The sequence below is a fragment of the Pristis pectinata genome, chromosome 28 (assembly GCF_009764475.1).
Source record: "Pristis pectinata isolate sPriPec2 chromosome 28, sPriPec2.1.pri, whole genome shotgun sequence".
In the NCBI taxonomy this organism is placed as follows: domain Eukaryota; kingdom Metazoa; phylum Chordata; class Chondrichthyes; order Rhinopristiformes; family Pristidae; genus Pristis; species Pristis pectinata.
The window spans coordinates 164,406-179,143 of NC_067432.1; the positions used below are offsets into that span (position 1 = coordinate 164,406).

At 42.0% G+C, this 14,738-nt stretch overlaps 1 protein-coding gene across 1 annotated transcript in view; it reads right to left on the bottom strand.

Annotated features, from left to right (window-relative positions):
* Nucleotides 1–12,602, bottom strand: part of hacd3 (3-hydroxyacyl-CoA dehydratase 3) — a 60,440-nt gene extending 47,838 nt beyond the window's left edge. The window contains exons 1-2 of the mRNA XM_052040181.1: nucleotides 12,266–12,602; nucleotides 702–744 (exon numbers count right to left, since the gene is read on the bottom strand). Of these exons, the coding sequence (XP_051896141.1) occupies nucleotides 702–744; nucleotides 12,266–12,352 (130 nt within the window). The 5' untranslated portion in view covers nucleotides 12,353–12,602. The remainder of the gene's footprint in view (nucleotides 1–701; nucleotides 745–12,265) is intronic.
* Between the last annotated feature and the right edge of the window lie 2,136 nt (nucleotides 12,603–14,738).

Below are 14,738 nucleotides of genomic sequence, written 5' to 3' on the forward strand. Positions count from 1 at the left end.
GTAATTATATTCCAGCTAAGATAATATATTACTTTTCATAACCTATACCAAAAACATTACATTTGCATGTATTTTCCTAAAAACTCTTATTGCATGCATTTCCCTACAAACTCTTATTGTTACATATGCAAACTCTTCCCATTATAAATTCCTATGTCAACATTTATCATAAATTAACGTTAAAACGACTTTATAAAGCTGTCACTACCAAGGCATAATTACCATGTTCCAGGTTTCTCAGCCTGTACTGAACAGCTCCAACTACCTCTGCTTCTCAACTTATATTGTTTGATTTTTAAGAATAACATTAAATGAATTGCATAAAAATGACAGTGTACAGGCTTGTTTGGCATGGGCACTGAATCATATTTGTGGCCCACTCAACTGCATTGCCAAACTCTTTCAACTGAAGTATTAGGCCAGGCATATTTTAATCACTATTATTTCTGAAGCTAATGTTTTTTTTATCTTGAAAGTACTTCAGCCATTTGTGTGTGTATAACAAGGTCCTCTCAGCAAGTTAATGATCAGCATGATTGAAACATACACTGCCCAGCAAGGAGTGAAGGTGCACTTTTATACCACCAGGAATTTAGCAATGATTTTGACTTCTACTAAAAGAAAATGAAGTGTACTTGCAGATGCATTATCATGAAATTGTTACAGCACAGAAGGAGTCCACTCAGACATTAAAATCTTACCTCTGAAGAAGAGGGTGTTTTCAGTGATCTTGATGTCAGGTTTCTGTTGACAGAGAAAGCAATTAAATGGATGGTATTTTGTAAGATTTACTGCTGTTTGCAGTTTTACAAAAAGCAAATGTGCTATAAAATTCTCAAATTTTATAAATTATTCAAGGAATTGTGCAAGTGGCCAAACAAGTGTCTAAAGTGATCATTATTCAAATAAGACAAGGATCAAGCAACGTCCTAATGATTCAGAATAAATTCAACAATGCCATTATAAGGTACCTACATTCCATATTCGTATCTTAAGGGGAAGGTAGGAAGCAGGAGAATGGGGTGCAAAGGCAGCTCAGAGGAAGTTAAACAGAATCTACATATACAAGTATTTAATTTTTAAAACACACTTTCTCAAAATGAGTCCCTCTTATAGAGTGAGTTTGTCATTTTTTTTGGTGGAGACAACTGTCAAACCTGATTGGGTGGTACAATTGATTAAAGAGTCAGAGCAATACAGCATGGATATAGGCCCTTCGGCCCAACAAGTCCATGCCAACGACAGTCCCACTCAGCTGGTTCCAATTTCCTGTGTTCGGCCCATAATCCCTCTAAACCCCACCCCCCTCCATGTACTTATCTATTCCTATTAAATGGGATTTAATCCTGACAAGGGTGAGGTGTTGCACTTTGGGAGGTCAAATGTAAGAGTATACAGTGAATGGCAGGACTCTTAGTAGCATTGATATACAATGGAATCTTGGGGTGCAAGTCCATAGCTCCCTAAAAATAGCAACACAAGTGGTTAGGATGGTGAAGGCAACGTACAGATTACTTGCGTTCATCAGTTGGGAAGTCATGTTGCAGCTGTACAAAACTTTAGTTAGGCCACATTTGGAGTTTTGTGTGCAGTTCTTGTTGCCTCTCTACAGGAAGGATATGGAGGCTATGGAGAAGGTACAGAAGAGGTTCACCAGGATGTTGCCTGGATTAGCATTAGCTATAAGGAGAGTTTGGTCAAACTTGGATCATTTTCTCTCTAGCATTGGAGGCTGAGGAGTGAAATGAAAGTATATAAAATTTCAAGAGGCATAGATAGGGTAAATAGTCTTTTTCCCAGGGCAGAAATGTCAAATACCAGAGGGCATAGGTTTAAGGTGAGTGGGGGAAAGTTTATTGGAGATTTACAAGTTTTTTTTCATTATATAGGCAGTTGTAGGTGCCTGGAATATTGTACTGGGGAGGTGGTGAACACAGATACCATAGCAGTGTTCAAGTGGGACTCAGACAGGCATATTAACAGGCAGGGAATGGAAGGATATGGACCACATGCAGGCAGATGGGAGTAGTTTAGTTTGGTGGCATCGTCGGCACAGACATCATGGGCCAAGGGGCCTGTTCCTGTACTGCACTCTTCTATGTTCTATTCCAAACAGCAGAATCCATTTAATTCAGAACAGAATGAAAAATGGGAAATTAGGGCTGTGCCTGAAGTCAAAAGTAAATCTTTCATATGATAATTATTACTGCCATCCTTTAACATTGCTTTCATCATTTAACCACCAGAGTTTAAAAAAAAATTAACTTACTTATCCAGCCTCCCACAATTCAAGTGCTGGCAAATAATTAGAAAGCACTCACACATCAATTGTTTGAAATCATTGATTCTAGAAAAGTCACATCTAGGCCAGATGATGAAGGAAACATACAGAAATGTAGAGGGAGAGTCATTCTATTTAAATGGAAAGATCCTAAACCCCCTACTACATTCCAATGGTTTTCCCAAACTATAACATGACTGAACTTAGAAAAAAATTAGGAGTGGTACTACTGAGCCTTCAGTTAAATTTGAAGAAACTTGGAGCCCATTTATTCAGCATTTTCATATGATGTAAGCTGACCTTTTCAGAATCCTTTTTGATAACTTTCTATTTGAATATAGAGGAGCAGAGTTAATGACATAATAGTGCTTTTAACCAATGAAATACGACAGCCCAGCTTTTGGTTAGTTTTTGTTTATTATTACTATTTGGTTTGTTTTTTTTGGTTTGGGTTTTTTCATATAATCAAATTACTTTTTTCATCTTTTTCATGCTTAATTATCAAGAGATTGGGAGGTTCAGATTACACATTTTACTGTGTCTGTATACGTTAACTGTTATTGTAATCCTGACCTCTGTATAATTACTACTGTTATGTTTATTAATTTGAAAATTAAAGGTACCTCTACATTTCTTTCTTTTCCAATCTTTTTATTAAAGAATCTGGTCAACTTCAAATTGGATGCACCTACACTCATATGCAATACAGAGTGATCTATGCAACACTCCTTCCCTTCTGAGGAGTTAGCGATCCTCATCCTGTTTGTGATTATATAAATGACCTGGATGAAAATGTGTATGGAGGTTAGTAAGTTTACAGATAATACTAAGATTAGTGGTGTTGTGGATAGTGTAGAAGACTAGCAAAGGATATAGCGGGATATAGATCAGTTGCAGATAAGGGTGGAGTTCAACCTGGCCAGATGTGAAGTGTTGCACCTTGGGAGATCAAATGTAAAGAGACAGTACACTGTTAATGGCAAGACCCTTAATGGTGTTGATGAGCAGAGGGATCTTGGGGTCCAAGTTCATAATTCCCTGAAAATGGCTACACAGGTTGATAGGGTGGTAAAGGCAGCATATAGCATACTTGCCTTCATTAGTCGAGGCATTGAGTTCAAGAGTCAGGAAGTTATGCTGCAGCTTTATAAAACTTTAGTTAGGCCACATCTGGAGTATTGCATTCAGTTCTGGTTGCCCCATTACAGAAAGGATGTAGAGGGTGCAGAAGAGGTTTACCAAGATGTTGCCTAGATTACAGGCATGTGTTACGAGGATAGGTTGGACAAACTTGGGAACTTGGGTTGTTCACTTTAGAGCAGCAGAGGCTGGGGAGGGGGGGGTGGTGAGGTGAGATCTGATTGAGGTTTAAAAGATTTTGAGAGGCATAGATAAAGTAGACAGCCAGTATCTTTTCCCCAGGGTTGAAATGTTTCATACCAGAGGGCATGCATTTAAGGTGATAGGGGGCAAGTTCTAAGGAGATGTACAAGGCAAGTTTTTTAAAAAACACAGTGGTGTGTGCCTGGAATGCACTGGCTGGGGTGATGGTGGACGCAAATACAATAGGGGCATTCAAGAAACTCTTAGATAGGCACATGAATGGGGGGAAATGGTAGGATATGGACAGAGGGATTAATTTAATTGGGCATTTTATTACTAATATAATTGGTTCAACACAACATTGTTGGCCAAAGGGCCTGTTCCTGTACTGTACTGTTCTAATGTTCCTAATAGATACCACCTGTGCATGGAACATCCCCAGCTTCAATGCACTGAAACTGATCCACAACAACATCCCTCCACTAGCCTTGAATGTACAAGTTTAATATGAATCAAATAGTTTCTGAATCACAGTAGCTTGGACTTTATGCCTTGCTTCTCCAGTATTTCCAACACCTTCACCTGGAATTGGCAAGTGGACACAAAAGATTGTGGAAATTCACAGACTGAGTCAACTCTTTCCCTCATGGAACCAATATTGTACTGTAACCTTCAGAAAATAGATGCACCAGGATCAGGCGCCACTTGAAAAACTAGTCACCTCCACAAACCCCCCCCACCACCCCCCCCATCTGAATCCCATCAGGTAGGCTGAAATAAAAATACAGGAAGTACTCAGATCAGCCAGCATCTGTGAAGACTGATGTGCTTCATGTTTTGATTCAAAACCTATCACCAAACCTGATGAGTATTTCCATTTTTTTCCTGTTTCTATTTCACATTTCCAGGATCCATGATGTTTTGCTTTTGCTCTGAAGCTGCTTATGGTAAACACCTTTGTTCGTAATCTTTTAAATTTTTGCTTTGTCTTAAGAGGCACAGACAGTAATGAGCAGATTTAAGTTTCTTTTGCATTTAACAAGAAACTGATCACTGTTCCCATGTGTCTTTCAGGGTACTGTGGTTATCATGCATGGACTTCAATAAGGCTTTGACAAGTTCCTGCAGGAGAGACTGGTCCAGAAAGATCCCATGGGATCTGGGGCAAATTGGATCCAATCCTGGCTTTGCATTAGAAGGCAGAGGGCAAATCTTGAGTTGTTTTTTGTGCTGACCAGTGTTGCACTGCAGGAATTGGTGTTGGGACCCCTGCTGTTTGTTATACAAATTACTAATCTGGATGTGAATGTAGGAAATATGATTAGGTTTGCAGACAACATTAAGATTGATGAAGTTGTTGATACTGCGGAAGAAAGTCTTAACTATAAAATGACATTGAATAGTTGGTAGATCAACATAAAAATGGTAGATAGAATTTAATCCTGCAAAGTGTGATGTGATGCATTTTGGGAGGATTAATATGGCTAGAATATACATAAAGGAAGTACCAAGGAACAGAGGAACCTTGGTGTTCATATGCAAGGAACCACAAAAGCAGCAGTATAGATAGACAAGCTGGTTAAGACGACATACAGGATATTTGCCTTCATTAGCTGGAGCACAGAATTTAAAACTTAAAAACTGAGAGATTATACTAGGATTATATAAATATTAGCTAGGCCACAGCTGGATTACTGTGTGCCGTTCTGATTACCATACTATGGGAAGATTTCTCTAGGAAGGATGTTATTGCACCAGAGAGGAAGCAGAAGATGTCATTCGGGAATTGGATACTCATCAGCTTCACCCATGAGGAGAGACTGCACAGGCTGTGTTTATTTTCTTTGAAGCAGAGGAGGCTGAAGGAGGACATAATGGAGGTACACAAAATTGAGGACAGATAGGGTAGATAGTGAAAAACCTTTTCCCTTAGCAGTGGTGTCCATAACCAGAGCATATCTGTTTTAAGGTAAAAAGTATTAGATTTGAAGTTTTTTCCTGCCTAGAGGGTTGCTAGAATCTAGAACACACTGACCCAAGGAATGATGGAGGCAGAGACTCTAATAACATTTATTTGGATGAGCATTTGAAACACCGTGACACAGAAGCTACAGGCCGAGTGCTGAGAAATGGGACTCACAATTATCAAGTGATTCTCTCACTTTTAAGTCATTCTTTTTCATTTAAGTAGTGGACCAGATACTCTGAAATAAAATGTTTTCAGAGATACTGAATCAAACTGTGTGATTATCATTAACGCAATCAAGATATGTGTACTAAAAGTATTTCTAAAAAAGTAATTCAAAACATTGCCTGATCGCATAGCCTTGTGGATAATTTTACATACAGCAATTTGTTTTCAGAAGCTCAGCTACAATATGAATCTCTGACGTATCAGAAACTGTCAGAGTGCACATTAAAATAAGCTTTACTTATTTGTTTTGTCCTCAAGTAGGTTCAGATTGCAATAATATAACGGAAAACAGATTTTGATAACTAACAAATCTTCAGCCAAAACACCTCCCACTGAACTTCATTGTCTGGTGAACTTCAGAATCCAGCAAGGTGCCAAGAAACGGGAACCCAAAACCCTCAATCATACCAGACAGTTCACAATCTCAGCCCACAATATTAACTTTTAACTCCATCACTTCCACCTGTTATCCAACTCCATATGTAAATGAGCTATGATAAAGCAGCAGATATGCAAGACATCCTCAGTTTTATTTGGATAGCAAGAACTTACTCAGGTTGATTTATATAAATGCAACAAATGTACATTTCTGTTACAAACTATTCTCATCTTAAAAGTAGAGAATTTGGGAGTTGTATACAGGCCTCCGAATAGTAGCCACGATGTGGGGTACAAATTACAAAAGCATGCAAGAAAGGCAATGTTACAGTGGTCATGGGGGACTTCAATATGTAGGTAGACTGGGAAAATCAGGTTGGCACTGGATCCCAAGAGAAGGAATTTGTACAATGCCTATGGATGGCTTTTTAGAGCAGCTTGTGGTCGAACCCACTAGAGAAAAGGCAATTCTGCATTTGGTGTTGTGCAATGAACCAGATTTGATTAGGGAGCTTAATGTAAAGGAACCCTTAGGAGGCAGTGATCATAATATGATAGAATTCACCCTGCAGTTTGAGAGAGAGAGAAGCTAAAATTAGGTGTATCAATATTATAGTTGAGTAAAGATAACTACAAAAGCATGAGAGGGGAGCTGATTGGAAGGGGACCCTACCAGGGGTGACTGTAGAGCAGCAATGGCAGGAGTTTCTGGCAGTAATTCAGAAGATGCAGGATCAGTTCATCCCAAAGAAGCAGCAGCATTCTAAAGGGAGGATGAGGCAACTGTGGCTGACAAGGGAAGTCAAAGACAGCATAAAAACAAGAGAGAGCATACAATATTGCAAAAATTAGTGGGAAGCTAGAGGATTGGGAAGCTTTTAAAAACCAACAGAAGGCTACTAAAAAAGCAATAAGGGGAGAAAAGATGAAATATGAATGTAGCTAGCCAATAATAAAAATATACCGAAAGTTTTTTCAGATATATAAAAAGTAAAAAAGAGGCAAGAGTGGACATTGGACCGCTGGAAAATGATGCTGGAGAAGTAGTAATGGGGAACAAAGAAATAGCAGATGAACTGAATATGTATTTTGAGCCAGTATTCACCGTGGAATACACCAGCAGCATGCCAGAAAGTGAGTGTAGTCACTATTACTAAGGAGAAGGTGCTTGGGAAACTGAGAAGGTCTGAAAGCAGATAAGTCATCTAGACTGGATGGATACACCCCAGAGTTCTGAAAGAGGTAGCTGAAGAGACTGTGGAGGCATTAGTAGTGATCTTTCAAGAATCAGTAGAGTCAGGGATGGTTCCAGAGGTCTGGAAAATTGCTAATGTCACTTCATTCTTTAAGAAGGGAGGGAGGCAAAAGACAGGAAATTATAGGCCAGTTAGCCCGACTTCAGTGGTTGGTAAAATTTTAAGAGTCCATTAAGGATGAGGTTTCAGGGTACTTGGAATCACATGATAAAGTAGGCCAAAGTCACCATTGTTTCCTTAAGGGGAGATCTTGCCTGACAAATCTGTTGGAATTTTTTTCCGACTAAGTAAAAGGCAGGATAGACAAAGGACAGTAGGTGGATGTTGTTTACTTGGATTTTCAGATAGTCTTTAACAAGGTGCCGCACGTGAGGTGCTAAACAAGATAGAAGCCCATGCTATTAAAGGAAAGGTTCTAGCATGGAGAGAAGATTAGCTGACTGGCAGAAGGCAAAGAGTGGGAATAAAAGGGGGCCTTTTCTGGTTGGCTGCCAGTGACTAGTGGTGTTCCTCAGGGGTCAGTGATGGGTCCATTACTTATCACATTATATGTTAATGATCTGGATGATGGAATTGATGGCTTTATGGCCAAGTTTGGGGATGATACAAAAATAGGTAGAGGGACGGATAGTGTTGAGGAAGCAGGGAGTCTGTGGAAGGACTTGGACAGGTTGAGAGAATGGGCAAATAAGTAGTGGCAGATGGAATACAGCGTAGGGAAGTGTACGGTGAAACACTTTGGTAGAAGAAATAAAGGTGTAAACTATTTTCCAAACAGGGAGCGAATTCAGAAATCGGAGGTGCAAAGGGACTTGGGAGTCCTAGTGTAGGATTCCCTAAAGGTTAAATTGCAGGTTGAGTCAGTAGTAAGGAAAGCAAATGCAACATTAGCATTCATTTCAAGAGGACTAGAAATATACATAAAAGCAATGATTTAATGCTGAGGTTTTATAAGGCATTGGTGAGACCATATTTGGAGTATTGTGAGCAGTTTTGGGCCCTTTATCTAAGGAAGGATGTGCTGGCATTGGAGAGGGTCCAGAGGAGGTTTATGAGAATGATCCCGGGGGTGAAGTGGTTAACATATGAGGAGCGTTTGATGGCCCTGGGCCTGTACTAGCTGGAGTTTAGAAGAATATGGGGGTGGGAGGGCAGAATCTCATTGAAATCTACCGAATATTGAAAGGCCTGGATAAAGTGGATGTGGAGAGGATGTTTCCAGTAGTGGGAGAGTCTAGGACCAGAGGGCACGACCTCAGTATAAGAGGACATCCCTTTAGAACTGAGATGAGGAGGAATTTCTTTAGCCAGAGGTTGGTGAATCTGTGGAATACATTGCCACAGACAGCTGTGGAGGCCAAGTCATTGAGTATATTTAAAGCACAGGTTGATAGGTTCTTGATTAGTAAGGGCGTCAAAGGTTACAGGGAGAAGGCAGGAGAATGGGGGTTGAGAAGGAAAAATAAATCAGCCATAACTGAATGGCAGAGCAGACTCAATGGGCCAAATAGCCCAATTCCGCTCCTATGTCTTATGGTCTAAACACTCACATCACTAATGATATCTAATAGAGACCTGAACAGATTGTAGCTCCACCTAGGTTGAAGTTGTGGATAGTGTAAAGGAGTATCAAAGAATACAGCAGGATATGGATTAGTTGCAGATATGGGCAAGAAGTGGCAGATGGCATTTAATCCTGGCAAGTGTGAGGTGTTGCGCTTTGGGAGGTCAAATGAAAGGAGAAAGAATACAGTTGATGGTAGGCCCATTAACAGCATTGAGGTACAGAGGGATACTAGGGTCCAGGTCCATAGTTCACAGAAAGTGGCTATGCAAGTGGATAAGGTGGTAAAGAAGGCATATGGAATGCTTGCCTTCATTGGTAGGGGTTTTGAGTATAAGAGTAAGGAAGTCATGCTGCAGCTTTATAAAACTTTAGTCAGGCCACACTTGGAGTATTGTGTGTAGTTCTGGTTACCCCATAATAGCAGGGATGTGGAGACTGAAAAAAGGCGCAGAAGCGGTTTACCAGGATTCTGCCTGGATTAGAGGATATGAGCTATAAGGACAGGTTGGACAAACTTGAGTTGTTCTCTTTAGAGCGTCGGAAGCTGAGGGGAGACCTGATAGGAAGTTTTTAAAATTATGAGAGGCATAAATAGTATAAACAGTCAGAATCTGTTCCCCAGGGTAGAAATATCAAACCCCAGAGGAATGCTTGTAAGGTTTGGGAGGGGGAGAAAAGTTTAAAGGTGATACAAAGGTCAAGTTTTTTTATTTTTATGCAGAGAGTGGTAGGTGCCTGGAATGGGTTATCAGGGGTAGTAGTGGAATCAGGCAGTTCGATGGAGTTTAAGAGGCTTTTAGATAGACATGAATATGAAGCAAAAGGAGGGATATGGATGATGCACAGGAGGACAATGACATGTAGTATAAATCAGCATCAAGATCGACAAAACATTGTGGGCCAAATGGCCTGTCCTGTTCTCTGTTCATTATACTGTTCTATGTTCTCGGTACTAACTATCTCAAAATACATTTATGCCTATTAAACAAAAGACAAAATTCACTTAAATTTCTCACAGCCAGTTTACAACTGCTCTCTGTTAGAATTGTCCCCTAATTCTAGTTTTGCAAAAACAGAAAATATACAATGTCAGTTTGTTCATTTAACCAAAAATCATACTTATAAGATTAAAACTGTATAAAATTTCACAATGAGACCAAATAGCATTTTATTATTAAAATGTTGCAGCATGGAAGCAGGCAGCCGAGCCAAAACTGTCCACATTAGTGATAACCTCCACACAAGCAGTGGTTCCAATCCCAGCTACCTATTCCTGTATCCAACCCATTACATGTTCACATGGGTTTTGTTTTAAAACAATAAATTTCAGCTGTGCTTTCCACACCATTTCAACTCAACATTTCTCCTACTGATGTCTGGGCTAATAACTTTTCACTGCTCCAAATCCTTCACAATATATCAACATCTTTTTGAGACACAAGACAATGCAGATCTGGAATCTGGAGCAATGCATGAAGAGCTGGAGGAACTCGGTGGGTCACGCAGCATCAATGGAGGGAAATGGACAGTTGACTTTTCAGGTTGAGACCCTTCAGCTGGACGGCCCAGATGAAGGGTCTCGACTCGAAGCCTTGACTGCCTGACCCACTGAGTTGCTGCAGCTTTTCATGTGTTGCTCAACATCATTTTGAGGTCGCACAAATGTAAACCATAGTGACGTGGAAGATCATGAATTAGATATCATCACATCAGAGATAAACAAGATCAGAACACTGTTTAGATATGTAGCAAAATGCCCTGTGACAGAGCCTCTCAAAGTTTTCAAACTGACTAGATACTTCCAGTGAGCTTTCAATAAATCAGTAAATTGGTTTATTAACGTCACATGTAGTGAGGTACAGTGAAAAAATTTGTTTTGCATACCATCCATACAGATCATTTCATTGCAGTGTTACAGTTACAGAGAAATTGCAGTGCAGGTAGACAATAAGGTACAAGGCCACAACGTGGTAGATTGTGAGGTCAAGAGTCCATCTTATCATACTAGGTGACTGTTCAATAGTTTTATAACAGTGGAATAGAAGCTGTCATTGCCATACCAAGCAGTGATGCATCCAGATAGGATGCTTTCTATGGTGCATCAGTAAAAGTTGGTGATAGTCAATGTGGACACGCCAAATTTCTTTAGCCTCCTGGGAAAGTAGAGGTGCTGGTACTCTTTCTTGCCAATGGCCCTCTACGTGGTTGGAGCAGGACAGGCTACTGGTGATGTTCACTCCTAGGAACTTGAAGCTGTCAACCTTCTTGACCTCATCACCATTGATACAAACAGGAGCATGCGCAACACCCTCCTTCCTGAAGTCAATGACCAGCTCTTTTGTTTTGCTTACATACCACTAGGCTTCTCTATCTCTTTCCTGTATTTCGACTCATTGTTTTTTGAGATTCGGCTCACTATGGAGGTGTCATCTGCAAACTTGTAGATGGAGTTAGAGCAAAATCCGGCCACAGTTGTGAGTGTATAGGGAGTAGAATAGGGGGCACCAGTGTTGAGGATAATCATGGCGGAGGTATGACTGCCCATCCTTACTGACTGTGGTCTGTTGGTCAGGAAGTCAAGGATGCAGTGCAAAGGGAGGTGTTGAGTCCTAGGTCTAGGAGTTTGGAGATGTGTTTGCTTGGAATTATGGTACTGAAGGCAGAGCTGAAGTCAATAACCAGAAGTCTAATGTCCAGATGCTCCAGAGCATACCTTTCTTTTCACACAATCACTTCTGGGCACCCTTGAACCTTGTCCATAGATTAAAATTAATGTGCCATTCTTAATCAAATTCACCCCTATTCTCTTTAATACCATATCATCACCTGCCAAAAAAATTCTACCTTACAAATATCACCACCTCTAACATACAAATTGTGCACACAGTGAATTTCCAGAGCTGCTCTCTCTCTCTGTCATTAGAGCCATCAAACAAAATTTATTATTTATCCAGTTATGGATCAATATGCAGCTGACATTGCAATTCTGTCTCACATTACTAGCATAGGATTACGGCATTCTACCAGGAGTACTGGCTGACTCGCCCAGGGACTGTCAGCAGCTCCCGCCGTCCCTGGTGCGACGGCTGTCACACGGTCTGCCCTCCCATCCCCTCATCGGCCGGCGGGCGGGCCTCAGCACCTCTGCCCCCTGCCCCAGTCACCCCACGGGGCCCCCTCCCTCCTCCCCTCCGTCCGCAGCCCCTCCCGTGCGCGCTCCCCATCAGGGGCGCGCCGGTGACCCCTCCCCCACCCGGCCGCCTCACCTGCACATCACTCAGGTCCACCCTGAGGAACAGCTCGCTGTGCCGCTGCGCCCAGTAAACGTGCGGAGTCAGACTCAGGCCCTGCATCTCGGCTCGGCCCGGCGCGGCGGGGGTGGGGGTGAGTTTGACAGCCAGCCGGGCCCGCGTCCGACCGCTCAGCGCCCTCGCCGCGCCGCCACTTCTTTACTAGAACAATCGGCACGGCCGACGTGCGCGTCCCACGAAGCCGGCCGCGCGCACGCTCCGGGACAGCCGGAGTCCCCGGCGCCGGCATTGCTTTAGCCCCTTCCGCATCCCTTCCCGGAAAAGGCTTTCATTTTAGGCAATGTTGCAACGAAACAAACATAGCAACCAATTGACACACAGCAAGCTCGCAGTGGTAATGACCAGATAATCTACTTCTAGTGATGCAGATCACGAGATAAATATTGGCCGGTCAACAGACATCGAAAGATCAGATTAGTTCATTGTCATATACACCTTTCTCGCGTGAGGAGCACAGACTAAACATGATATAATAATAAATACAGCAATGAGCGCAAAACTACAGAATGGCGCAAACCATACAAGGTGCTGGAGGAACAGCGGGTCAGGCAGCATCCATGGAGAGAAATAAATAGTCGAGACCCTTAATTAGGACTGGAAAGGAAGAGGGCAGAAGCCGGAATAAGAAAGTTGGTGGAGGGGGAGGAGTACATGCAGGCAGGTGATAGTTTGAGTCCAGGTGAGAAGGGGAAGGTAGGAGGTGAAGGTGAAGTAAGAAGCTGAGAGGTGAATAAATAGAAGAGGCAAAGGGCTGAAGGAGGAGGAATCTGGTAAGAGGGCTGTGGACCATGGAAAAAAGGGAAGGAGAGTTATTCACCTCTCAGCTTTTTACTTCAACTGCCTACCTATTCCCCACCTCCTTCCCTTTATTCCATGGTCCACTGCCCTCTCCTACTGGATTTTCTCTTCTTCAGCCCTTTGCCTCTTCTACCTATCTCCTCTCAGCTTCTTACTTCTCCCCCTCCCCCACACTCCTACCTTTCCCCTCTCACCTGGACTCACCAGTCACCTGCATGTACTCCTCCCCCGACCTTCTTATTCCAACTTCTGCCCTCTTCCTTTCCAGTCCTGATGAAGGGTCTCGACCTGAAACATCAACTGTTTTTTCACTCTCCATAGATGCTTCCTGACCTGCTGAGTTCCTCTAGCATTTTGTATTGTGTTGCTTCAGATTCCAGCATCTGCAGAATCTCGTGACTCCAGAATGGTGCAAAGTACAGCAGAATAGTGTAAATATAGTAGTTCAATCTTAAGTAGTGCAAAAAGAAATGCTAAAGTGCCAATAACAGAATAACAAAAAAAAGGTAGAATTAAGAGACTGAGAATGTGGCAGCATCACCAGGAAAGCAGTGGGGAAAGCTATTCTTGAGTCTGGTGTCCAGACTTGTCCTATATCTTGTCTCAGAAGGTAGAAGAGAGAAAGAGGAATGGCCAGGGTGACAGGCATCCTTGTTAGTACTATAACCTTCCTGAGCAATACACTGTGAAGATTGATTGGATGGAGGGATGTTATGAGCCTGTGAGGGACTGGGTAGTATTTACCACTCTCTGCAGGTTCCATTGATCCAGAGCAGATCATAGAAACATAACTCGTAGACTCAGAGCACAGAAACAACTGGTCCACACTGTCCAAAATTTTCATCTCAGCTATTCCAATTTGTCTGCGTTTGGCCCATATCCCTCTAAACTTTTCCTATCCATGTACCTTATAAATGTTGTTAATGTACCTGCCTCAACCACTTCCACTGGCAGTTTATTTCATATACTGACCACTCTCTGGGTAAAAAAAGTACCCCCCAGGTTCCTATTAAATCTCTCCCCTCTCACTTTAAACCTACACCCTCTAGTTCTCGATTCCCCAATCCTGGGAAAAAGACTGTAAGCATTCACCCCATCTATGCCCCTCATAATTTATACACCGCTACAAGATCATTCTCCTACACTCCAACAAAAAAAGTCTCAACCTGCTCAACCTCTCTCCATAACTCAGTCCCTCGAGTCCCAGCAACACCCTTGTAAATCTCCTCTGCACGCCTTCCATCTTAATGGCATCTTTTCTATTAGCAGGGTGACCAAAACTGAACACAATAGGCCAAATATCAACTCAAAGTCTTGCACAACTGCACCATAACATCACAGCTTCTATACTTAGTGCCCTGACTGAAGGCCAGCATGCCAAAAGCCTTCTTCACCACCTTGTCTACCTGTCACACCACTTTCAGGGAACCATGTACTTGTAATCCTAGGTCCCTCTGTTCTACAACACTCCCCAGGGCCCTGCCATTCACTGTGAAAGTCCTACCCTTATTTTTTCTTCCCAAAATGCAACACCTTACACCTATCCAAATTAAACTCCATTTGCCATTCTTCAGCCCACTTGCGCAGCTGATCAAGAGCCCTCTGTAGATCTTGATAACCATCTTCACTG